The sequence below is a fragment of the Hyperolius riggenbachi genome, chromosome 2, assembly GCF_040937935.1.
Source record: "Hyperolius riggenbachi isolate aHypRig1 chromosome 2, aHypRig1.pri, whole genome shotgun sequence".
In the NCBI taxonomy this organism is placed as follows: domain Eukaryota; kingdom Metazoa; phylum Chordata; class Amphibia; order Anura; family Hyperoliidae; genus Hyperolius; species Hyperolius riggenbachi.
Window position 1 is genome coordinate 496,213,871 of NC_090647.1, and position 24,611 is coordinate 496,238,481.

The following is a 24,611-nucleotide window of genomic DNA, read 5'->3' on the forward strand; positions in this document are numbered from 1 at the left end:
CAATTCCAAAGCGCTGCAGTGACAGCAACATAGAAAAAAGTAGTTTATAGTGCATTTTACTCAGGGAGAAATGTACATTTATATGTATGTGTTTTACAATTTATCATGATAGTGGTCCTTTAAATGTATCAGTTGCCGGACGCTGCAATTTACTAATCCCAACTTCTGCTTCATGGGTGGAGCCAATGAGCCACATTAGGAGAATATTTGTTGATCACAAATGTACATTAAGCAATAACATAACTGGAAAATGAAGCTCTTATCAGAGCAGACAGAAGATTCAGCCTCAGAATTCGGTGGCTCAATGTGTCTTCAGTTGGCGCACTGATAGATCCCGCATCTGCTGTTTGCAGCCCGTCACCTCCTGCACAATGCAGGGGTGCACCACAATGTTCTGTTTGCATCCATTCAAAAGACATTTACAATAGGAATGTCCCTGCAGTCCAGCAAGACGCTCCATTAGGACATTTTATCTATATCTTTGCTGCAGCCGGGCTTTTCGTCGTCCACAATGATTAGCGGCAGCTCAGTTTTTAAACGCTTGGACTCTGGCGGTCTGCAGCTCGGGTCTAGGACGGGAGAATTTTCTGCACAAAGAAAGACGGACAACAGCGTTAAATATGAAACAGGAAAAAAGGACTAATATTAGCCAGAATTACTCTTTCCTCCACAAAAGCAGAACATGTAGCTTCAGTATTACTTGTTCAGGCACCGAGGTTCAGTATGCAATTGAAAGCTGACTAATGTTGTACTAACCCATCTCCTCGTGGAGGATTGTCTGCATTTTTTTGTTTGTTTTAGAAAAGCACACCCTGGACAGGATCTATACAAATATACCAGCCTCTCTAATTCATTGCACACTCTTGACAGTTGGACTGGGCAACTGTCATTCAGTAAGTGCTTCAGAAAGCAAAGAAAACCATGACAATGCCATATGAGGAGATGGACTAGGCCAAAACCTGTCATATTTGTAAGATTTTAACTAGCTACTGTGACAGCAACATAGGAAAACTACTTTTATAGTGCATTTTATTTTGGAACAAATGTACATTTTAAACGTATGAATTTAAAATTTTAATCTTTTCACAATAATGGTCCTTTAATCCTCACTAAATCATTTCACCTCTAGATACCCAAGCCTAACCTTCTCCTAAGAGGTAAGCCCCTTCCTGGTGCCTAACTTTAACCTCTCCTCAATGATACCTTTTCCTTATGCTGAAACCTAACTGGTTAAACAGTCACCCCAACTCAAACCCTCAACTTCAAACACCATGTGGCTCCCGGATGCCTATCCATAGCTCCTGCCCCTAGAACAGTTCTGTAGAATTTCCATTGTCCCAGGACAAGACTGGTGGACATGAGAGGGAGAGTGAGGCAATACAGAAAGGACAGGAGCACTGTGCTCTGCAAGGAGGTAAATATAAATATTATACCTGTGCATCTCTGCAAACCAGCCACCAAAGGGCAGCAGCCAGGGAAGCTCCGGTTCTCCTTCTCCCTCCCTCAAACAGCCGCAGGGATTAATATCATGGTGGTTACACCACTAGGTCCACCTTCCAGCTCTTGTTTATTTTAAATGTATACTGTGTGGAATATATAATAATGCTAAATGATGAACAAGTTGTGCATTGTACAAAGATCCTTTTTAAATTATGTTTTGCTTGCTGGGTTTGCACAACAGTTTACCTAAACCAAGATCATATCCTGATTGACTATTAGAGCCATAAGTCTGTAAGCCACCCCAAGCTACTTCCTAATGCAGTTACCACCCACATGAGGCAGACAGGAAGGAACTGGGACTGGACACCAGCTAGTCTTTCACTGAACACAGAGCAAATCCCTTGATCCCAAACCATTCACCTACTGCAAGTGCTGCTGCCAGATTTATAGCCAGCACTACACCTGCAGGTCCACACTTATCAATTCCTGTCTACTACCTCCTCGATCACCGTGTAATTAGCATTTACCCTTCCTGGGGTCTTAAAAATAAAAGTAAAAAAGGAGCAGAGATAAATTGTTTATTGAAGGAAGAGTGAGGATAGGCATCCAAGGTTTTTAAAACACACTGAGGAGGGTGTGGAAAGAGTTAAATGCTTTATTACACATCGAACAAAGCGCAACTACTGAACAGTACTTGCAGTGCTGGCCACAAAGAGTTAATCATTCAACAGCCGAGGGAGGAGGTCCACTGACTCAGCTGATCTGCTCTGTGCTGAGGAAGCAACTTGTATTCTACTTGCATTGAGGAGCAACTGAATAAAAAAAATTGGTAGGTGCTTTCTACATACTTCCTGCAAGCAGTACAGACAAACTATAGACAAAAGTTTGTGCATAGCCAATTAAAGCATATTCATTGTCATGTGACATTTAAAAATGAGAAGGTGAACTAGGGTTCTTAAAGGTGTACCTGTAACCACCCAGGGAAGAAAAAGTTACATACTAACCTAAGAGGGAAGGCTCTGGTTCCCTTGGAGCAGTGTCAAAACTCAAATTCAAAGTGGGCCCGAAATTGTACACTAGGACCTAGTCACGGGCCAACCTCAATGTCTAGTGGCCACCTTCCTCCCTTATACAGTTCCCTGGTGTCTAATGGTCCCCCATCTTCCCCTATACAGTTCCCTGGTGTCTGGAGGACCCACCCTCCCCTATACAGTTTCCTTGTGTTTAGTGCTTTCCCCCTCCGTCCCCCATATAGCTTCTCTGGTATTCTAAGGCTTCACCTCCAATATACCTCCAATATAGCTTCCCTGATAGTCTACAGAGGGCTTAACATAATGCAAAGTGGAGAAACCACTTGAGGGCCAAATTTAAAGGGGTTCATACTGCTTGATACATCTGAGGCAGCCCTGCACATTCCACACCTCCGAAGGATCCCACACAGGATTTCTGCTCAGAGCTGTGGATTTCCGTCCCGAGCCTGACTCGGGGTTACCGCAAGCGGCAGCTCCCCCATTCAAATCCCCTTGCTGCAGAGCACTTAGTTAGTCTTCGGGAGCCTGAGTGCTTCCGACGACAGGCGGCTCCATGTGCGGGAGAGCGTGCTCACTTGTGCGCAGTAAGGAGTCACCCATCTTTGGATGCACCTGGGCTACCGAAGACTCCCCAAGCCTCCTTCGGCGGCGGAGAGCAGTATTGGACCAATTGGTTGTATTCTCCTACCATGAGAGCCAGCGATGGAACGCGGGGACTGAGAGAGGAGCGGAGAGGCTCTATAACGCCCAGAGCCTTTTCTCTTTTTTTAGGGGGGGGGGGGGGGGTCATTCACTTTAAGCATTTTCAATAAGATGCAATGTGTATTTCAAGAGACCGTTTAGCCACAGGAGAAGCAAGAGGACACATACGAATGACAAAATAGAATATTTTACTTTACGGTATTCAAGTTGTAAAAGATGAGTAACAAATTCAGGGATGCACTGGACAGAAGAGATCCCTCACTTACCAGTGCTGCTGGTCTCCTTCCGGCTTGGCAATGGAGACACTGGGATGGTCTGCTGCGTGCTGGGTGAATTTGTCTTTACAGGGATCAGGGCGACCCTCCTGTATAATGGCAGACAGGGCATAAGCTTTGCAACCACACAGATTATTATACATAAAAAGCACCAATACTAATTTTGCAGTGTTGTGCACTTACCTCGGGCTAGGTGTGCTGGGTTTGCTGGCAGTGACTGGTTTAATAGGCTTGCTCCAAGCCTCTAGAGTATTGAGCATGATTCTTCTGGGCTGGGAAGCCTTGCCGCTCTGCCCGCGCTTCTTGTCGTCAGAGGTAGGAGTGGCAGGCGTTAATGCTATGGCCACTGGTGTTGTCGCCACATCGCCGCCAGCAGAGGCTGCTGTTGGTTTGCTATGGAATGGGGTAGAGGGACTGGACTGCTCAGGGAGTCTGGAACTGGCGGTAAGCTCTCCTGCCCGGAGAATTGGAGAGGAAACCCTTCTGCTCTGAGATTTCTTCATCTTCTTCTCCGTGGCGGAAGGAGTCTTTAGAACTAATGCAGGTTTCTCTTTAAGAGGCACTCCGAGCTCACCTTCTTCGAAAGTGACAAAGGAGCAGTATCCATCAGTGGAGGAGATGGTCAGGTAGGTCCCATCCTTGGACCTGAAAAACAAAAAGCGAGCAGCATTACCTGCAGAACGAGGAATCTACATTTTGATGACAGGAAGTAAAAAGTGGAAGTAGTAAGAAGTCAGGTAACTATACTATATGCTACCATATTACTAACACTATTCTAAGAGCAGGTTATTACATTCTGATTGGCCACTTCCCACCCATAATGCTTCTTCTCACAACCCCTGGAGGGTCGGAAGAGGAACTATTTCACAGGAAGTAGATGAGCAATTTTATATAGGACATCTCTGCTAAAGGTAAAAAGGTGAGGTGAGAAGTTTTAAAGGACAACTGAAGAATATGGAGGCTGCCATATTTTATTTCCTGTTAAACAATACCAGTTGCCTGGCTATCCTGCTGATCTATTTGGCTGCACTAGTGTCTGAATAACACCAGAAACAAGTATGCAACTAACCTGGTCAGATCTGACAATGTCAGAAATACCTGATCTGCTGCATGCTTGTTCAGGGTCTATGGCTAAAAGCATTAGAGACGGAGGATCAGCAGGATGCCAGGCAACAGGTATTGCTTAAAAGGAAATATGGCAGCCTCCGTATACCTCTCACTTCAGTTGTCCAAAAGTTTGTATGGATAAATCCATATCTGCAGCCAAGCACAGCTACACCAATTTACAGCTATAAGGGCAGGTATCTCACCCTGTGAGCTATTGTGCTTTGTTTGCAGATTGCCGGTGCTGGAGCAAGGTTACCCTATGAGGGTGTTCTCACAGCAGCGTTTTGATCTTTAGAAAAAAAAAGCGCACATTTCTTTAACCATTTCTGCCGCTGGGACGTGAGCCTCACATCCGCAGCGGCAGCAGCTACAGCTGCAGGGACACGCTAGTCACGTCCCTGCAGTTTGGAGGGCTGTGGGCCCGATCGTGTGGGCAGATGCCCGCGATCACGCTGTTTCCGGAAACGGGGGGGGGGTGGCCTGCAGGGGCCAAAAGTCCAGAGCCAATCCATACACGTCCGCCGAGAATGAACACCGTTTTAGTTCAAAAACAGTGTTCATTCTTAAATAGAACCACCACTCTTCCTCCTGCCTACTTCCACCACCGATCGTTAGATTTATGAATGGGAACAAAGTTCCCATTCATTAATCTCCCCTCTAAACCACCGTGATCACAGTCATCCACTACTGCCTGCCTTACTTCCCTATTACTTCCTATTGCGTACTTATTGTATGCCAATAGGAAGCGCTCAGTGTGGCCAAATAGTAAAGTTGCACCAACTGACTTTGGGGAATAACATTTTATTAATATGTATGTCAAGAGGGCATATTATTAAATTATGGGATACAAATTAGTGATGGATGTAAATCTGAAAAAAAATGCACCTTTATTTCCAATTACCATACATTATACTAATACTACGGATATAATTTTAATGTTGCAATAACTGGAACAAATGGCCAAATAAAATGTGTGGATTTTAATTACTTGCATGTATTATTTTAAAACTATAATGGCTGAAAACTGAGAAATGTTTCTATTTTTTTCTTATTATTCCCATTATAATGCATTTAGAATAAAAATTCTTAGCATAATGTACCACCCAAAGAAAGCCTAATTGGTGGCTGAAAAGACAAGGTATAGATCATTTCATTGTGATAAGTAGTGATAAATTTATTGGGTAATGAAAGGGAGGAGCGCTGAAATGTGAAAATTCCTCTTGTCCATAAGGTGAAATACCTGTGGGCTGAAATGGTTAAAATTCCCTCTAAAAATCACAACTGTAATCACTAAGCGATTGCGTTTTGTGTTGTGAACTATGCCATACTGAAACAAAAAAAGTTCAGTTCCAAAAAAGGTAATCATTTAATTTTCACTAAACATGATGGCTTTGGGAATTTGCCTGGCTTCAAAGGAGGTTGTATTAAAAATACTGCAGCTGGAAAATCAATAGATGGATTCAGCTGGCCTGTCCTCCAGCATTCATTCATTAGCTTATTAGCCAAAGAACAGGCCCTCTCTTTTGCTTAGGCAGGGATCATACCTATTTGATTCATGCTTGTATGGGTGTGCATGGCAAAACGCGCACTCCTGCCATCGCCATTGTAGTCAATCTCCTGCTCGGGAATTGCAAGTAGCTTGCATTATGCCCTCAATTTTAAAATTGGAAACTTTTTTTTTTTTTTTTACATACCACATTTGCATTCACAATTACAATGTATTCCTCCACAACCGAAAAAACACAAAACAAAACTTAAAACGCAACAGAACAAATGCAGTACCATACATACCATTGTCAGGTATGAACCCTGCTAAACACTTTCGGCAGTACTAGACAATAACACAGAACATTCTTCTTACCAGGATAAGTCACTCAGTGTGTGGTAATGCACATTGGACACAAAACCGAAGGGGAAGAGCTGCTGAGTGTCATAGAAGAGCACCGAGTCTTCAGAGGCAACCGCAAACACCATACGGTATGGCTGAGAGAGCAGACCAGGAGGACGACCTTCACCATCTGACAGCCAAAGACAGACGTATTGGGTTACCAGTCATGACCAGAATCCCTCCAAATTTCAAAAAACAGGCTGTATAGAGGTGACTTGTGGCCTGTTTCATGCAACACTGAGGGTCGTGTACAGCTGCACGACCACCAATGAACTCAAGTCTGTAATGGATAGAGTAGGTGAAGGCCTGAATGTCATTGATGGCTACAGTGAGACAGAATGCAGGGGTTGCAAAGGAGCAAAGAAATCCATGTACACATTATAGGTACTCTTAGATAGTGATGTAGGCGAACAGCTCGCCTGCCTAGGACAACAGCTCGCCTGCCTAGGACAACAGCTCGCCTGCCTAGGACAACAGCTCGCCTGCCTAGGACAACAGCTCGCCTGCCTAGGACAACAGCTCGCCTGCCTAGGACAACAGCTCGCCTGCCTAGGACAACAGCTCGCCTGCCTAGGACAACAGCTCGCCTGCCTAGGACAACAGCTCGCCTGCCTAGGACAACAGCTCGCCTGCCTAGGACAACAGCTCGCCTGCCTAGGACAACAGCTCGCCTGCCTAGGACAACAGCTCGCCTGCCTAGGACAACAGCTCGCCTGCCTAGGACAACAGCTCGCCTGCAAACAGCTATGGCCCTGTACAACTTCAGGGTCACTCTCTCAATAGTAAGCATGCCCTGGGCTGGACACGTTCAGTAGTACGCATGCCCTAGCCCGGCGGTGCGAGTCTTTGATTGCGCTCCTGTTGCCGCAAGAAGGCAGTGCTCAAGAACACGCACCGCCAGGCCATGCGTACTACTGAGAGACAGTGACCTGGAAGTAGTACAGGGCCATAGCTGTCCACAGGCGAGCTGTTTGCCTACATCACTACTCTTAGACACTGATTTTGGATGACATTTTAACCCCTTCCTAATAGAAGCAAAGGTAATTGCTACATTAGATGTTTTCTTCAAAGTTGCCAAAATGTTCTAGACAGCTTTAAAGAACAAGTGACACCCATGCTAACCTAGAATTAAAAAAAACATAAGTAGATAAATACTAGTTTTACTTACATATGTATTGCACTGTCCACCTTATATACAGTGGCTTGCAAAAGTATTCGGCCCCCTTGAAGTTTTCCACATTTTGTCACATTACTGCCACAAACATGCATCAATTTTATTGGAATTCCACGTGAAAGACAAATACAAAGTGGTGTACATGTGAGAAGTGGATCGAAAAATCATACATCATTCCAAACATTTTTTACAAATAACTGCAAAGTGGGGTGTGCGTAATTATTCGGCCCCCCTGATTCAATACTTTGTAGAACCACATTTTGCTGCAATTACAGCTGCCAGTCTTTTAGGGTATGTCTCTACCAGCTTTGCACATCTAGAGACTGAAATCCTTGTCCATTCTTCTTTGCAAAACAGCTCCAGCTCAGTCAGATTAGATGGACAGTGTTTGTGAACAGCAGTTTTCAGCTCTTGCCACAGATTCTCGATTGGATTTAGATCTGGACTTTGACTGGGCCATTCTAACACAGATATGTTTTGTTTTAAACCATTCCATTGTTGCCTTGGTTTTATGTTTATGGTCATTGGCCTGCTGGAAGGTGAACCTCCGCCCCAGTCTCAAGTCTTTTGCAGTCTCCAAGAGGTTTTCTTCCAAGTTTGCCCTGTATTTGGCTCCATCCATCTTCCCATCAACTCTGACCAGCTTCCCTGTCCCTGCTAAAGAGATGCACCTCCCGAGCAAGATGCTGCCACCACCATATTTGACAGTGGGGATGGTGTGTTCAGAGTGATGTGCAGTGTTAGTTTTCCGCCACACATAGCGTTTTGCATTTTGGCCAAAAAGTTCCATTTTGGTCTCATCTGACCAGAGCACCTTCTTCCACATGGTTGCTGTGTCCCCCACATGGCTTGTGGCAAACTGCAAACGGGACTTCTTATGCTTTCTGTTAACAATGCCTTTCTTCTTGCCACTCTTCCATAAATGCCAACTTTGTACAGTGCATGACTAATAGTTGTCCTATGGACAGAGTCTCCCACCTGAGCTGTAGATCTCTGCAGCTCGTCCAGAGTCACCATGGGCCTCTTGACTGCATTTCTGATCAGCACTCTCCTTGTTTGGCCTGTGAGTTAAGGGGGATGGCCTTGTCTTGGTAGGTTTACAGTTGTGCCATACTCCTTCCATTTCTGAATGATCGCTTGAACAGTGCTCCGTAGGATGTTCAAGGCTTTGGAAATCTTTTTGTAGCCTAAGCCTGCTTCAAATTTCTCAATAACTTGATCCCTGATCTGTCTTGTGTGTTCTTTGGACTTCACGGTGTTGTTGCTCCCAATATTCTCTTAGACAACCTGAGGCCCTCACAGAGCAGCTGTATTTGTACTGACATTAGATTACACACAGGTGCACTCTATTTAGTCATTATCCCTCATCAGGCAATGTCTATAGGCAACTGACTGCACTCAGATCAAAGGGGGCCAAGTAATTATGCACACACCACTTTGCAGTTATTTATTTGTAATAAATGTTTGGAATCATGTATGATTTTCGTTCCACTTCTGATGTGTACACCACTTTGTGTTGGTCTTTCATGTGGAATTCCAATAAAATTGATTCATGTTTGTGGCAGTAATATGACAAAATGTGGAAAACTTCAAGGGGCTGAATACTTTTGCAACCCACTGTATTATAGATAAAGAGCATCAAAACAACTGTTTTGCCAGGCAATTAAAGAGCCAGTGCTCCTAAGGTATGTCATAACTCCAAACCATAACAGCAGAAAAAGTTTTAAAAGTTTTGAATGCCGGATTAGCATCTTTATTACTTAATACATTCAGACCAGTTGCTGTTGAAATGTGATTTTTATGGTGACAATCCCACTTTAAAAAAAAAAAGTGTACTGTACAGGGGTAGGGGGGGGGGAAACAAAAGAGTTGAACTTACCTGGGGCTTCTAATGGTCCCCCGCAGACGTCCTGTGCTCACACAGCCACTCACCAATGCTCCGGGGTCCCCGCCACTGGTTCACTTTCGGAATTTGCGACTTGAGTCATGAACCACTGCGCGGCCGCGTCCTCGCTGCCACTGACATCACCGAGAGCGCACTGCGCAGACCTCCTGTTGAGGTTAGTGGGAGCAATGACGGGGCCACACAGGTGCAGTGGTTTGTGACTTTAAAATCGCAGATTTCGGAAGTAAACCGGCGGCACGGACTGGAGCATTGGTGAGCTGCGTGGGCACAGAACGTCTGTGGGGGACCATTATAAGCCCCAGGTAAGTTCAACTTTTTTCCCCCCTACATTACTCCTTTAAACATCCAATCAAAAAATTATTCTGGTAAACATGCAATTTAAACCACCCTACCCTGTACCCAGGGTATAGGGGAACACTAGGTTGTACAATTTCAACTTTTACTTCTACACAAACGATCACAAACAACCTGCTGCTCAACTATTGTAACAAAATACAAAACTTTATTGGAACATAACTTTAACTGGTTCTCGTTCCACGGTTTTTAAACCTTAAAGAGTAACTGTCGGGCTGCAAAAGCTAATTTAAACCTCTATTCTCCTGTGTTAAACAGTTTAAAAGGAAGCCAAAAAGGCAATACTGAAGTTAAAAATCTATCATATTTTAATGTTTGCTGCACATCAAGGCTCATTATTCCCAAGCTCCTAAGGAGGCCGGCAGGAAGCATAACATGCTGCAAAGCATTCTGGGGCTGCTTCTTCTCCCCACTGCACTACCTTGGGTCCTCCCCTTCATTTCCCTATCCCGCCCTAAGGCTGCTTTCACAGTGGGAAGTTACAGGCTCATGTTACAGCAGCTTGTAACAGCAGCCTAAAATTCACAGCACTGAAAAATCACAGGGCACATGTTCCATTAGAGTATACTGCATGAGTCCGCTATTGTTCCTAGCCACATGGCTAATTAATATTCACTGCACAGTAGTGTTGTCCGGATCATGAACCATTAGGATCTTTGATCCTGATCTTTTTTGTGAGTAGAATCATCAGGAAGCAGGGAGGATATTACATCACAACTGGCTTCATACAAGACAGACAAACATGGAACCTGCCATGAGCTGTCAGGAGCATCATTCTCTGCAAATCCTATATAAAAATTCTGTGAAATGCAAACGTGGACAGTGAAATGCATATGTAATATAAGCACAGCCAACATTTAGCTACTGATATGTGTGTTTTTTTTCCTCTGAGACCTTATACCTAACAGCTCCTCTTTAAAGTTCCTGACATTTTTGACACTTTAGCTGTGTCGTATTGATACAGCAGTAACTTTTTAATTATCTATGCCATCTTAGTGATACAGGTCTTGTTTTTTTCAGTACAATCTAGACTTTTTTTGGGTAATATTTTTCTTCCAAAACTATTTTGTTCTATAGTCCATTTATATGGGAAAAATTAGGCGTAAATGCAGAAATTTTTTCTTCATTTTTCGCCCTTCCTAATTTTCACATCACATGTCCCACAGTTATAAAATATTTGCAAAAATTATTTGGCCCTTCCAGATAATCCCCACTCTGCGCGTCTGTAGCGATCGAATGCGTTCGCTAGGGCGACAGTTCAGGGAGCCAGAGTGCTGTACAGATACATCACTTGGCAATGGCAGAGCGTTACATTTGTAGAGCATTGGGGCCTGAAACTTTCACCCTAGCGATTGCACTCGATCGCTACTGGGGGCAGTCATTAAACGTTTATATATACAGGTTTAGGTATTGTAGGGGTTAATAATGGGTTAATAGGCTAGGTTTGGGTTAAAAATGAATGGGGAATTAAAAAAAAAAACAACACTTTTATTGGGACTATGTCACTTTATTATTATTTTTTTCTAACTTTATTGAATGATTGTTGCTAGCCAACAGCAACAATCATTCACTTGACCATTCACGTGACGAGCAGCGGCAGACAGCGGTAATTAATGCAGGACGTAGATTCTACGTCCTAGAAAACACATGGGGCTAATTAGGACGTAGAATCTACCTCCTGAAACTTAAATCAGTTACACACACATACCTATAAAACCCCCCAATTAACACAAAAAAAAAACAAAACAAAAAAAAAAACAGCTTTAGGATGGAGCGCTTCCCACTCAATGCACACATACACACAATTCTCATCTGCCAACCATACACTAATTGATCATGCCCATAATCTTTGTCCTGCACATGCTGAAAGGCATGAGAACGATTTCACCATCGGTTCTGCTCAATTCCTCTTTAGCTGCAGTATCTGCTGTTCTCTGCTCCAAAATTGACTGTGTTGTGAATAAGGATGAGTGTGCAAAAAGTGTGAGGGCCCGTTTCCACTAGAGCGAATCTGCATGCGTTTCCTGCATGCAGATTCGCATAGCCAATACAAGTGGATGGGACCGTTTCCACTTGTCAGAATTTCTAAACGTTTTTCAGTGCAGAAGAAATCTGCGCGGTAGACCCTGCAGAATTTGCATACCGCACACCACTATGCGAATCGCTTACAATGTATTTAATAGGAAAACCGCATGCAATTTCGCATGAAAACAATGTAAAAATCACACAGGCACTGACATGGTTAAAATCGCATATACACTAACTTATGCGAAATCGCGGTAAAAAAAATAAAATAAAAATAATCGCATGAGATTTCGCTCCTGCATGCAATTTCGTCAGCGGGGGATCCGCGGCGATTCCGCACCGCACAAGTGGAAACGGGCCTTAAAAGAAGATCAAGGCAACTGAGCACCTGGAGATAAAAATGTATAAAATGAATGACGACCCCCCATAGAAGAGCTTCGTATCTCGAGCTGTTGGATGGTTCGGGGTGTCGTGGTGAGCATCATTACTTAACCTCCTTAGCGATAACCCTGAGTCAGGCTCAGGCCGGAAAGCTGCAGCTCAGAGCGATAACCCCAATCTAGATCCATGAAAGGTATGTAATGTGCAGGGCTGCTGCATATCTATCTAGCTGTATGTTTTTTTAAGGTCTAAAAGCTTGTGAAAAAAATTGCACCGCTTTTAGACAAAATCTGAAAATAATCATACCGCCAGGGAGGTTAACAGGTGCCTCTGGCTCCCATTCGTATGGGATTCACCATCTTCCCCAAGAGAGATTGTTGCTTTTTCAAGTTCCCTAGAAAAGATGCAACTGACTCAATGCACGCGGGGACATGTAGTTCGTGGATGAGTACAGGGATGTACTCGCATCCACAGACTACATCTCCCAGCATGCATTGCGGTAGATCCCATACGGATGGGGGGGCAGAGGAGAACCAGCATGTAGGCAAATAATGACCCTTAACCCAACGACACACTATTCTGAACCTCCCTTACAGGGAGGTTCATTTTGTAAACTATCTCAAGCTGCTCAGTTGCATTTAACTTCCCTGGTGGTAATCCAGAGCTATGCTCGGGCTAGCCGCCGGGAGCTCTATGCAGAGTATAGCGCGCAGCGTGAGCTTTTACTCACCAGGAGATCCAGACGTCGGTAGCCGTTCTTCCTATTCTCGGAGGCCCTGAAACACTCTGGTGAGATTGCGTCGATCTCTCCAGAGAGTTACAGCGCCACCTGGAGGAGGGAGGTAAAATTGCAGTGCTGGAGGCCAGGGAGGTGAGTGAGAGCAGGGACTGCCCTTTTAAAAAGACCCTAAAATCCAGGAATATTCATACCACTTGGGGTGGTGGGTATTGGTAGAGAGGTGTATGGAGGCAGCCATATTTATTTATTTTATTTTTAAACAATAGCAGACTCCACAGCCCTGGTCAGAAACATCTGATCTGCATGCTTGTTCAGGGCCTATGGCTAAAAGTATTAGCTAGAGGAAGGACAGCCAGTCAACTGGTATTGTTTAAAAAGGAAATAAATATGGCAGCCTCCATATCCCTCTCGCTTCAGTTGTCCTTTTAATCAATCTGGTTTCTGCCTCTGGCTACAGCACTACACAACCCCTCTACATCCTCCTGATACTTCCACCTCCTAGTGGTGATGGAGAACATTTTGTGAGCCCAGCATGAAGAGTGACGGCCAGCGGTGGCTACCAGAGTGAGTTAACCCTGCTTTTCTTGAAGCCAGCTTACACCATTGCTCTGTTGATAAGTATGTAGATACAACTTTGTTTAGTGAGTGAGTAGGATTTGTTTACTTTACCTTTGATGTCAGATCTCAGCTCAAAGAAGACAGGGCAGCATCGTACAGCAAGTGTGGCCTTTTTTGGACAGGGCAGGTGAGCTAAAGGCCTGCAAAGGACACAACACAGTCTTATCAACACAACTGTCCTAACAGTTTGGTCAAAAGAACTCTAACCTGAAAAATGTAAGGTTGTTATATCTTTATACTAATGCAGAACAAGCCCAGAGCTTGAAAACTGCTCTTCTTCGTGCTCTACAAAACACTGTCATTATTGCTGAGCAACTTCAGTTCTGAGAAGGTGATAGAAATATGCAGACAAAAGTACGGCAAGTCCACATACTTCAGCCAACAACCTGTCTAGTTATTGAACACGTATTGGGCAGATAATTGTTTAACCACTTCAGGTTCCGGAGTTCTTACCCCATAAGGTTCCTCACAATGTTGGCATCTCAGTTCTGTTGCTATAGCTACAGCAATAACTTTTATAATACTTTTGCCATCAAAGTGACATGTATTTTGGGTACTTGTGTATTATCCCGTCTAGCAGAACGGGCTCGGCAGTTAGACAGGCTGGAAAAGTGTGCACTGTGCTTCTTGAGCAGCTGATTCACCACAGATCAGCTGCTCCGTTCCATTCAGCTTTCATCACTGCGCTGTGTTGTAGCCCGTCCCGAAGTCACAGCACTTGTCTGTGTAAGATGTGAGTAGAGGGGCTGTACAGCACACTGAATGCAGTTGACCTCCGCTCCATAGACAGCAGCCGCTGATCTCCGCTTAGGTAAGCTCTCCCCTGGTGGGCTGTGATTAGGGGCAAGACCCTTTTATAGACAAGGTGTATGATAGCGGGCAGATTACTGCAGGGCACAGCGCTGTACATAGCAGGGGGTGTGAGGTGGATCACCTTGTGCTGGTGCTCAGCAAGTCCTCTTCCCTGTAATGTGATTAGGCAGAGTTGGTATGCCGCTAGAATCACTTGTAATTCCCCTCCTCCAGGCTGGGAATGCTTCATGCCTCATTATTGCTCTCTATTGTTCTGTGGTCTGATCGCTGACGGAAAAGCCAACACAGCGCAGTGAGGAAAGCTGTGTGGAACGGGGCAGCTGATCTGTGGTGAATCAGCTGCTCAAGAAGCACAGTGCACACTTTTCCAGCCTGTCTAACTGCCAAACCCGTTCTGCTAGACGGGATAATACACAATTTACCGTATTTTGTTTTGTTCAGGAAAACATAGGCTTTCTTTGGGCAATATTTATTTTCCTACACATAAAAAAATAGGCGAAAATGCTGAAAATACATGTTTTCCATTTTTCACATGACAAGTGCCACAGTTATAAACACCTCAAAATATATACTTTGGCTTGTCCCGATTAAAATGATAGCATACATACCATATTTTAATACTAGTTGTGCATGTAGATCCCATCATTGCCAGCATGTGCATCTGTAGTGATTGGATGCAAGCGCGCAGTTTGGGGACCACTAGTGTTGGGTCCCTGAACTGTCACCCTAGTGATCACATCCAATCGCTACAGGTGGCTGTAATTTCAGGTGTCAAAACCACTAACAGCACTCAGGGCCATATTGTCCCCATCTCATCCCCAGGCCATTTCCTCCTCATACTCCTAGGATCCTGTCTGTGTGCTTCTCCGCCCTCTCAACACTAGGAATCAAGGGTCAAGCACATTTTTGGATTTCCGCTTACCTGTCTGGACATTCTTTTATGGCATGGTACTCAAATACTAACTCCTCCCCAAACCACCTCTATGTGTGGTGTACCACTGGGTTCCATTCTTGCAGTCGTTTTCTCAATCTACACCAAGTCTGAGACATTGAATACGCCTTAAGGTGCCCATACACGAATACATTTTCTTCAGCAGCTTCAACCACTGATGGAACCTGCCACAGATCGACATCCCAAATGAGCGCCCAATCATAGTTTTTATAAATCTCTCCGGAATCGGTCTAAATTATGGATCCTACCGGACAAAAGATCTAGCCCGAAAGAGCCGGTAATTGGCCCCCAGCTAATAGTCCTCCATAGTCATCCAGGGCCTCTGCAAAGTACAACACTTGTAGCAGCAAAGTGAAGTCACCTGTCCGGCCGGGGTGCTCCCTCTAGTCATTAGCTTACCGGTGCCAGTTCTCAGTGACCCGGGAACATGTTGTGCAAGTACATACATGCCGCTGGGTCACGCAGACCTGGCACTGGTGGAGATAAAATGACACTGGAGAAAGTGTGCCAGTCAGACAGGGAAGGTGATCCGCTGGCATGCAGGAGCCACTATAAGCTGCATGGGATCCTGAGGGGAGGGCCATCGGCCGGCTCTGGAGCCCCTGGGGAAAAGTGCTTTTATCCTTTTTTGGCCAAATGGGGTGTCCATCTATAAAAGTGTATGAGCACCTTTAGTTTTCAGCATCACCTCTATAATTTTAGTGCATCCCACGTGTCCAGGTCAAACTCCAGCCTCTGCCCTTCTCAGGGCATGGTCACCAGTGATGGGGTCATATATAAAACTCATACCAGCCATATGGTGGGAAACACATTTATAATACTATCTCTCACACACAGGGTTAAACCCATTGTCTTTAAGGGGAGTGCAACAGCTGGAAAAGACGGAGGACACCCTCGATGCAGTAATCAACAGAGAAAAGAGCTGGCACTTCCAAAGTAGTACATCAAAAATGAGTACAGTGAGAGCTAAGAGGAGAGAAATATGATGTATGCTTCACTGCATTACAGCTTCACTGGGAGCAGTGGAGTGAAGCGCGATGTATGCTTCACCGAGTGGTAGATCCCCAATGTCCTGCAGAGAGGCGGGATGTGGAATTTACTGGGTAGTGTGCATTGCACTATATAATCCTTCATTTATACACCGTATGTTTCACTGCACTGCAGGCACCTTAAAGAGACACTGAAGCGAACTAATTTTGCACATTTTACCTTATAATTTGCTTCAGTGCTCTCATGCCATGTAAACCGCCGTGTCCCCGCCGTTAAACAAGGGCTGCAGAGCTCCCAAATCCCACTGAAAATATCCACGACCAACTTGGTCATGGATTTTGCTGCTCTGAGAGGCAGAACTATGAGCTGTAGCTCTGCCTCTCCTGACGTCAATCGCCATGCGGATCGCCGCCACTCCCCGCCCCTTCTCTGTGAAGGAAGAGTAAGAGGGGCGGGGAGAGGCGGCGATGCGCCACGATTGACGTCAGGAGGGGCAGAGCTGAAGACTCTGCCCCTTCCAGGAAGCGCCGGCCGGATTACACAGGGCGACTTTTTCTTAAAGTCAGCAGCTCCATTCAACAAAAAAAAGGTCGCCCTGTGTAATACGATGTAACTATGGAAAGATGGATATTTTAAAGCTCTCTTTCTGGCGACACCTAAACCGCGGCCCTATGCCTTTTAGTTTCTCTATTTTCGCGATCGAAATCGCGGCCGCGGCAATTTCAATCGAAAATAGCAAAAACTAAAAGGCGTAGGGCAGCAGTTTACATATCATTGGAAAGAGGAGAAAGAGAGCTTTAAAATTATATGCATCTTTCCATAGTTTCTGCACTGCTCGTTGTCTCTTTAAGCACTGGAAACTTGTGCAGCTTGGTACATAGTGGGGTTCAGCTAGAGGATGGAAGTGTGCTGGTGGGAATAAGTAGTCATGTATAATATAGTTATAGGCGAAATAAATGGGATGGGACATTATCTAGTGTAATATGTGGAACTTTTGACGATATGTGAAGCTAGATGCTAAGGATGTGACTGAGGGCCTTATAGTGTGCTGTGGGGTAGGTTATGTGTTAGCCGTTGGGTTTATGGTTTGGAGGAGGTGTGCATAATTTTGGGTTTAAATTCAGTTGCGGTTAATGGTAAGGCCCGATAGAGTCGCATCCAGGGCAACTGGCTATTTGTGCAGTGTACATTATATTAAAGTTATGCTTACTCTTATAAATCTATCACTAATTATGTACATAGAGTAGGTTTGTTATTGGATACTGTAAGGGTTAAACTCCAAGCAGACACAGCCGTCCTCTCTAGGGGTGCACATTGGCACACATTCCCTGTGATTTGGAGATCCGTAGAAGGTGTCTGAATGAATGAATGAATGAAGCGCTGTTATCTTGAACATCATGCAGCGAAGTGTACGCATGACGTAGCGCAATGGTGATTGGGTGGTTGATGCAGCCGCGACGCTTTGTGGGTAAAGACGCCAGCGCTTGCCATTGGCTCCAGAGCAGTGGGCGGGCACAGGGGGAGGACCAAGGGATATTTTAGTTTCCTCATTCCATCTAGAGCCATAGTTCCTGATGAGTCATGCTAATGATGAAACTAGTCGGGCGGGGCTACGTTTGAGGAAGTGTTAGCCTGGTGTGCAGCGGTCAAGCCGACGGAGTGGGGACCTGGGGTAACGAGGATTTGTTTTTGCCCGGCCGGTGGTCACCACATGGAGGAGAGCCCTATAAAACTCTATGCCTGCTTAACTTTATGGAACATGTGAGTGTGCAATTGTAAAATTCTTTTAATAAATTGAAACGTTTTTACGCTACGGGAGGCCTTGTGCTTTACTTTGAGGTGTAATATCTAAGATACTGCTGTATAAGTGGAAAGTGGATCGTGATAGGCTGGCGATCCCTTGAGAGTATACTAGAAGTGGATAAGGGTGAGTGCCCAGTCAAATGGGTGTGGTGGCGGTGATTGCAACTGAAACTACTAGCTACAAGCTATTGTTCCACTGGAAAGCTGGATAAAAAGGACATACGAGATGATATATGCCGTTTTTTACCTCAGGATATCGTATCTTGTATACAAGCAGATGTTATTTTAGAGACATTGCGCAGTCTTATGTGGATATATTGTAAACTTTGTTGAATTATTTCAGATAGCGTACCACCTGAAGTGGGGTTTTATTTGTATTTGCTTCATTTAATACTAATATCAGCGCAGTGGATTGGGCAAAGTAAATCTTTATTGGTTCCATGTAATAGCATATGGCCAACGTTTTGGAGCCACGTAGTGCACCCCTTTATGAAGTCAATGTTTGCGGGGGTAAAAATCTGTCTACTGCTGAGTAAAAATTACTGAAGTGGGAGACAAGCTCCTCTAAACACTCACACCCAGCGATGTGTACTCAGCGGGAAGCAGCAGCAGGTCTGCAGCACCGAAACGTTGGCCATATGCCTTTACAAGGAATCAATAAAGATTTATGGATTTTGGATGTGCCAGCTCTTTTCTCTGTTGAATCTCTTGGGAACCGACTAAACAAATAGCACTAATAAGGCCACACAAAGCAGCAAGTATACAGACCTCTTGAGAAGATTCCTGCTGAAGACAAAGGTTGTGTTGACAAAAACGTCTCCAACTTCAACACAGCCAGCTAGAAAACAACAGAAAGGGTGAGATAGTCTGAATGTTTGGAAGACGTGTAGGCGTGTTGGTGGGTGGGGGATTAGCCTGTTCCTGTACACACAACTACTCTTTTTAAATTGACCAAAAGGTTTATTGAATGAGGAATGCATTACAGAGTATACAGAATGTTCAAACAGGTACAGTCAGTTGTTATATCTGGGGAGTACATATACATTTACAGAATCTTAAAAAAAACAATCTGCGTCAAGTGAACACAGTAACAAGTGTGAGGAAAGGATTTAATATAAAGTGTATTAAGTAGGGAATACCCAAATGTCCTATCCTGTGAGTTTTAAGGCCAGCACAAGAGAGGAGGTGATAGGTTGTGAGGTTAAAGGATAAGGGACAAGAGTGTCTTCACTTAATTAATAGGCGGAGTTCTCCAGAGCGAGGCAAGGTAATCAGGCAGAGAGACCGGAAGCGGTGGGCATTAGCTTATGAGAATCTTATAGGTAGAAGACAAGCTAATCAGGTATTGTTATTCGTCCATCTATCCCAAATTTTATTAAATTTAGCGGGGCAACCCCTATGTTGATATACTAATTTTTTAAGAGGAAGAGAATTTTTAACCTTAATTTTCCAGTCAAGAAATGTAGGAAGCGTGGGGGATAACCATCTATATGCTATGCACAATTTAAGCGTGAATAAAGTCTCCAATAAAAAGTATTTGTCAAACTTATTTATGTCTTGATCATATATGTTGAGTATACAGCTTTTAATATCTAAGGAGGCTGGGGAGCCCATGGTGTCATGAAGGAAATTTACAACTTGCTTCCACAGGTCGGCAATTGGGGGGCAAAGCCATAAAAGATGTAGGAAGGAGGGGTCGGACAATGCACATTTAGGGCAGGAGTTTGTGGTGTTCTGAGCATATTTTGAAATGCGGTTGGGGGTGAGGTAGCTTTGGTGGATTATATAGAGTTGGGACAGACGGTCCCTAATGCTGGGAGATACGTAGCGGGTGGCTAGCAGACAGTCTTCCCATTCTTCTTCATCTAATTGAACATCCAGTTGTACCCATTTTCCTTTGGAGTTTTCCACTATTGGGCCTGAGATTTGTTCATTGAGTGTATTGTATAGGATACCTATATGGTGAGGGAGGGGGCCGTCTTTGAGGAAATCCATAAGGATTGAGTTTTCAGTGTGTGGGAGTCCGTTGGGGAATTGAGAGCCCAGGGCATGTCTCAATTGTAAATACATATAGTGGAATTGCGGGGGTAGTGAATATTGACTTTGGAGGTCAGTGAAGGGAAGGAGAGTTGATTGTTTGATTATTTGACCCATGTAGTGGATACCCCTATCTGCCCATCGGTTGGCATTGTTAAGCTTAAGTAGCTCAGGGAGTTTAGGGTTGTGCCACAGGGGAGTGTAGGATTCCCAGACCGGGGAGGACATTAATCTGTTTGCAGTGCGCCAAATTTTGGAGGCTTGGAGTAGAATAGTGTTTGAGGGGGATTGAGAGATAAGGGTGCCCTTCAATAGAGCCAGAGGTAAGTTGTTAGAGCTGTCTGTGGAGGGGAAGCCGAGCAGGTCTGGTGATTGCAGGGAATTTGTTACAAACCAGTGGGCTAGTTGTTCTAGTTGAGAGGCGATGTAGTACAAGTGTGGGGATGGTAAAGCTATTCCACCCAGGGAGGTGGGGCATTGTAGTATTGCATGTCTGAGTTTGGCCCGGGATTTATTCCAAACTATAGATAGGAACAGGGATCTGAGTTTATTGAAGAAGAGTAGAGTAAAGGTAGGTGCACAGGCGAGTTGTGTAGTATGTAGAGGATTTTGGGCATGAGAACCATTTTAATTAGGTTTGTTCGACCCATAACAGATAAGGGTAGTTTTGTCACACACAACTACTCTACTTCTCTAAGGAAAACACACCTGGGGCGAGAAGAAGAGAGCCGTCCGGAGTGAAGGTCAGTCTCCTGAAGAAGGATTTCAAACCATCATCATGAAACATCCGATAGCTTTTACTCTGCTGTGAAGAGAGGACCACAGAAAAAAAAAATCGTAAATGGATATTAGTGCTCATCTGAATACACGCCCTGAACTTGCTGCAATTTAAAGCTTTCTATCTGGAAAGACGTCTGTGTTTGCAAGTCTTCTCTTCTTATCAGTGCAGATTATAAAGGTGGCCATAGGCAGGAGAATCAGATGAAATAGCCAGCACTGGCTGATCTGACCCCACATCAGACTGAAAATGCACAATGTGTAGCAGTACACCTGCTCCGTAAGGAAACATTCTTTACATCCAGTGACCTTTCAACACCGGTCAATAGTTTGAGAGTCTGTGGGCTACAGGATCAGGCAGATGCTTGTTGATTTACCATCTGCAGATTTCTTTGTAAATCTATGACTACCTTCAGAGCTACAAAGGCTGTAATGTACCTGCACCAGCTCATTGCACCTCTTCAGGCTACTTACTGGAAGTATTGTATGTTAGAACTCCCTTCCCTGCTGTAGATCAATATATTTAGCCATCACTACAAAAATAGAAAAGAGATAACCAAGAGGTCACATGGAGCTTATCTGCAGCTGTAGTCTAGACAAGCTATATCTCAGGTAACTCAGGTACTCTGTGTTGACTCCCAGCCAAGGAAAAGTACATCTGCAGATGTGGATGTTCTCTAGACCCACCTGAATCTCAAATGCCTCATGGGTATTAAGGGAAATCCACTGCCAAATATCTTTGTATAAAAAAAAAGGTTCAAAAAGCTCAGTACAGACACACAGAGGCATCTTATATAGTTTGGCACATGCTCACAGAGGTGGTTAAGTGTAGACTTCTGTACTCAGTTGACCAACGCTTAACTATGTTAGATACTTTATTTGAAAGCGGATTGTAACCATGATCTATGTAATGTTCATTTATAACTAGAAAAATACATTTTTGTATAAAAAAGATTCTGGCTGAAGACTATAGTTATTTAACTGGAGATATCTTTGATACTACAAACACCTATTGTCGGTATGACAGTGGCTGAAAGCCCATATGACCGACCCAAGGAAAATTGTTGCTTAATTGAGTTTAGCTCCAAAGTTGGTTCACCTATTTTATGTCATTTTCCAGAATGTTGTATTTACTAGCTGACTGCATCTAGATCACATTGTGAGCTGGAGGATTGTCCTGAAGTAGGACCCTACCCTTCATTCACTAGTCTGGCCTTTCCCCTCACTTACTCTGTCAATTTAATTAATATTTCTTTATTTAAATGTTAGATGAATACAGTATATACTCGGATAAAAGTCGACCTCGTGTATAAGTCGACCCCAATATTTGACCCTCTTAAGCTGGAATTTTTTATTAATCAAGTATAAGTCTACCCAGGAAAGTTAAAGACTGCACTTGGGGACCAGGATGTCACAGTGTGATCACTGTGACCCCTCTGTGTGGCCCCTGTGTCTGCCAGGCTGTGTGGCCCCTTTAGCTATGTGGCCCATTTCCCCCTGGCTGTGTGGCCCATGTGTCCCCTAGCTGTGTGTCCCTTGTTTTACACTGGATTGTAGGAGCTGCAGCTGCCAGCATCTGTCTCCCCTTCTCACAGTGCTACAGCACGCAGCTTGCTGAAATGCCCCCCTCCCTCCCACCACCATGGAAAGGGCCCCCCCTCTCACTCACCCTCTCCCCAGCAGCTTTCCGCATATCCCCCCTCCCACCCATCACCACGCAAAGGGTGTCCGCTTCTCCCTCTCTCTCCTCCCTGTGTCTGTCATCTAATGCGCAGCCCCAGAGCATAAGCTGAAGCCGTAACTCACTGATTACACAGCGCGACATCCTCCCTTATCCCTCTGCTCACACCGGTCTGTTTCCAATACCACAGCTACGGCGCCGATGTCATGTGACTTCATGTGTCATGTGACATCGGAGCCGTAGCTGTGGTATTGTAAAACAGACCAGCATGAGCAGAGGGATAAGGGAGGATGTCGCGCTGTGTAATCAGTGAGTTACGGCTTCAGCTTAAGCGCTGGGGCTGCGCATTCGATCACAGACACAGGGGGGAGAGAGAGGGAGAAGCGGACACCCTTTGCGTGGTGATGGGTGGGAGGGGGGCTTTGTGGAAAGCTTGCTGCATTAGCACAGGGTAAGGGGAGAGAAAGAGGCTCCCCCACAATGCCAGGCTATAAGTTGTGAAATTTAGGACTACTCAAGTATAAGGCCACCCCCCCACTTTTATACTTTGAGTCAGTCCTAAATTTCTCGACTTATAGGCGAGTATATACGGTAAGAAAATCTTTAGACATGTTAACCAATTAAACTATCACTCTTACATTCACCTATCTTCGATAGGATTCTGTTGACTATTTTGAAGTGTTCTCCATTTGATGATGTGATCTGACATTTTGAGTGCTTATGCTCCTCCACATCTTCTCAATCATCACAAAACCGTTTGTGCTACTCAAAAGCCTGTATATGACTCCTACCTTCTCCACAAACATTTCAAATAGTTACAGCTTTCTGTAGCAGTTTTGTCAAGTTAACAAGTAACTTCAAGTTGATCCACTGTTCTAGGTTATGAGATGGCACTTTTGCAACTGAATAGTATCTCGTAATCAGGGTAACTGTCAGCTGACCAGCATATGCATGGGGATGGCTACTGGGGTGGGAGCTATGTGGACTCCAAGGATCAAGTTCCTACTCCGCATTTCTCAAATAACGAGTTACATGAATCTCTGTCCTGTTAAGGCTCACCTTCTATACATAGGTCAGTCATGTGGTTACAGGTTTTACCCTTTCAATGAATATTCTATCATTGGATTTGAAAAGATGATAAACATTCAAAATAATGACAATAGGAAACATCTGTGCTAAAATTATGTAGGCTATGATGGTGAAAACATAATAAATGACGACAACTTACCTCCCCTTCACTCGTGTTGTTGGACATCATCTTGCTGATATTAAAAGCCACACGCTTTGAGTCCGTTCTGTAAACCCTCAGTATACTAAATACATAGAGAGAAACATTAGGTCACCTATCATCAACAAATGGTACTGCATTATACAGAGATGCAAAGGACAGTCAACATGGACTAGCATGGCACTGTAAAGTAGTATAAGACTCCTTTCATAAAGTATGGTGAAGTGAGCATAGCCAATGGACATCAAAGAGTTTGGTGGTGTGTGTATGTTTACTTCATACTGACATATGCACCTCCAGGTATGCTTTAAGAGCTGATGTTCAGAAGATAGACTCCCATTACATAATATACACTGGAGGAAATGCCTCAATGGAAGATACCATAACACAATACTACACTGATCACATCAGCTCTTACCGGTCACAGCTCAGTGTTGCAATATATTGGCCTAAAGGATCCCAGGTCACTCCTTGCACATAACTCTTGTGTTCATTAAAGATTGATAGTTTCTGACCTATAATTACAGAGAACAGATATGAGATATATGTGTAAAGAGACATTCGCAAAGAATGACATCCAGTTTAAACTATTGTAAAAAATGGTCTAAAACTATGACATGGAAAACTGATTTTATTTTTTATTTTATTTTTTTTAACATAAAAGTTAAATGCCAACATGTTTTATCCACT

General features: G+C 44.2%; 1 protein-coding gene across 4 annotated transcripts in view; it reads right to left on the reverse strand.

The window, feature by feature from the left end:
• Nucleotides 1-206: 206 nt before the first annotated feature.
• Nucleotides 207-24,611, reverse strand: part of LOC137547169 (chromatin assembly factor 1 subunit B-like) — a 50,708-nt gene continuing 26,303 nt past the window's right edge. For 3 of the 4 annotated variants that reach the window (XM_068270431.1, XM_068270432.1, XM_068270433.1), the window contains exons 6-14: nucleotides 24,340-24,436; nucleotides 23,922-24,006; nucleotides 20,944-21,040; nucleotides 18,967-19,036; nucleotides 13,692-13,780; nucleotides 6,417-6,573; nucleotides 3,632-4,093; nucleotides 3,440-3,537; nucleotides 207-587 (exon numbers count right to left, since the gene is read on the reverse strand). In XM_068270431.1, coding sequence (XP_068126532.1) covers nucleotides 460-587; nucleotides 3,440-3,537; nucleotides 3,632-4,093; nucleotides 6,417-6,573; nucleotides 13,692-13,780; nucleotides 18,967-19,036; nucleotides 20,944-21,040; nucleotides 23,922-24,006; nucleotides 24,340-24,436 — 1,283 coding nt within the window. In that variant the 3' untranslated portion in view covers nucleotides 207-459. The remainder of the gene's footprint in view (nucleotides 588-3,439; nucleotides 3,538-3,631; nucleotides 4,094-6,416; nucleotides 6,574-13,691; nucleotides 13,781-18,966; nucleotides 19,037-20,943; nucleotides 21,041-23,921; nucleotides 24,007-24,339; nucleotides 24,437-24,611) is intronic. The other variant, XM_068270434.1, reaches the window with a different exon arrangement.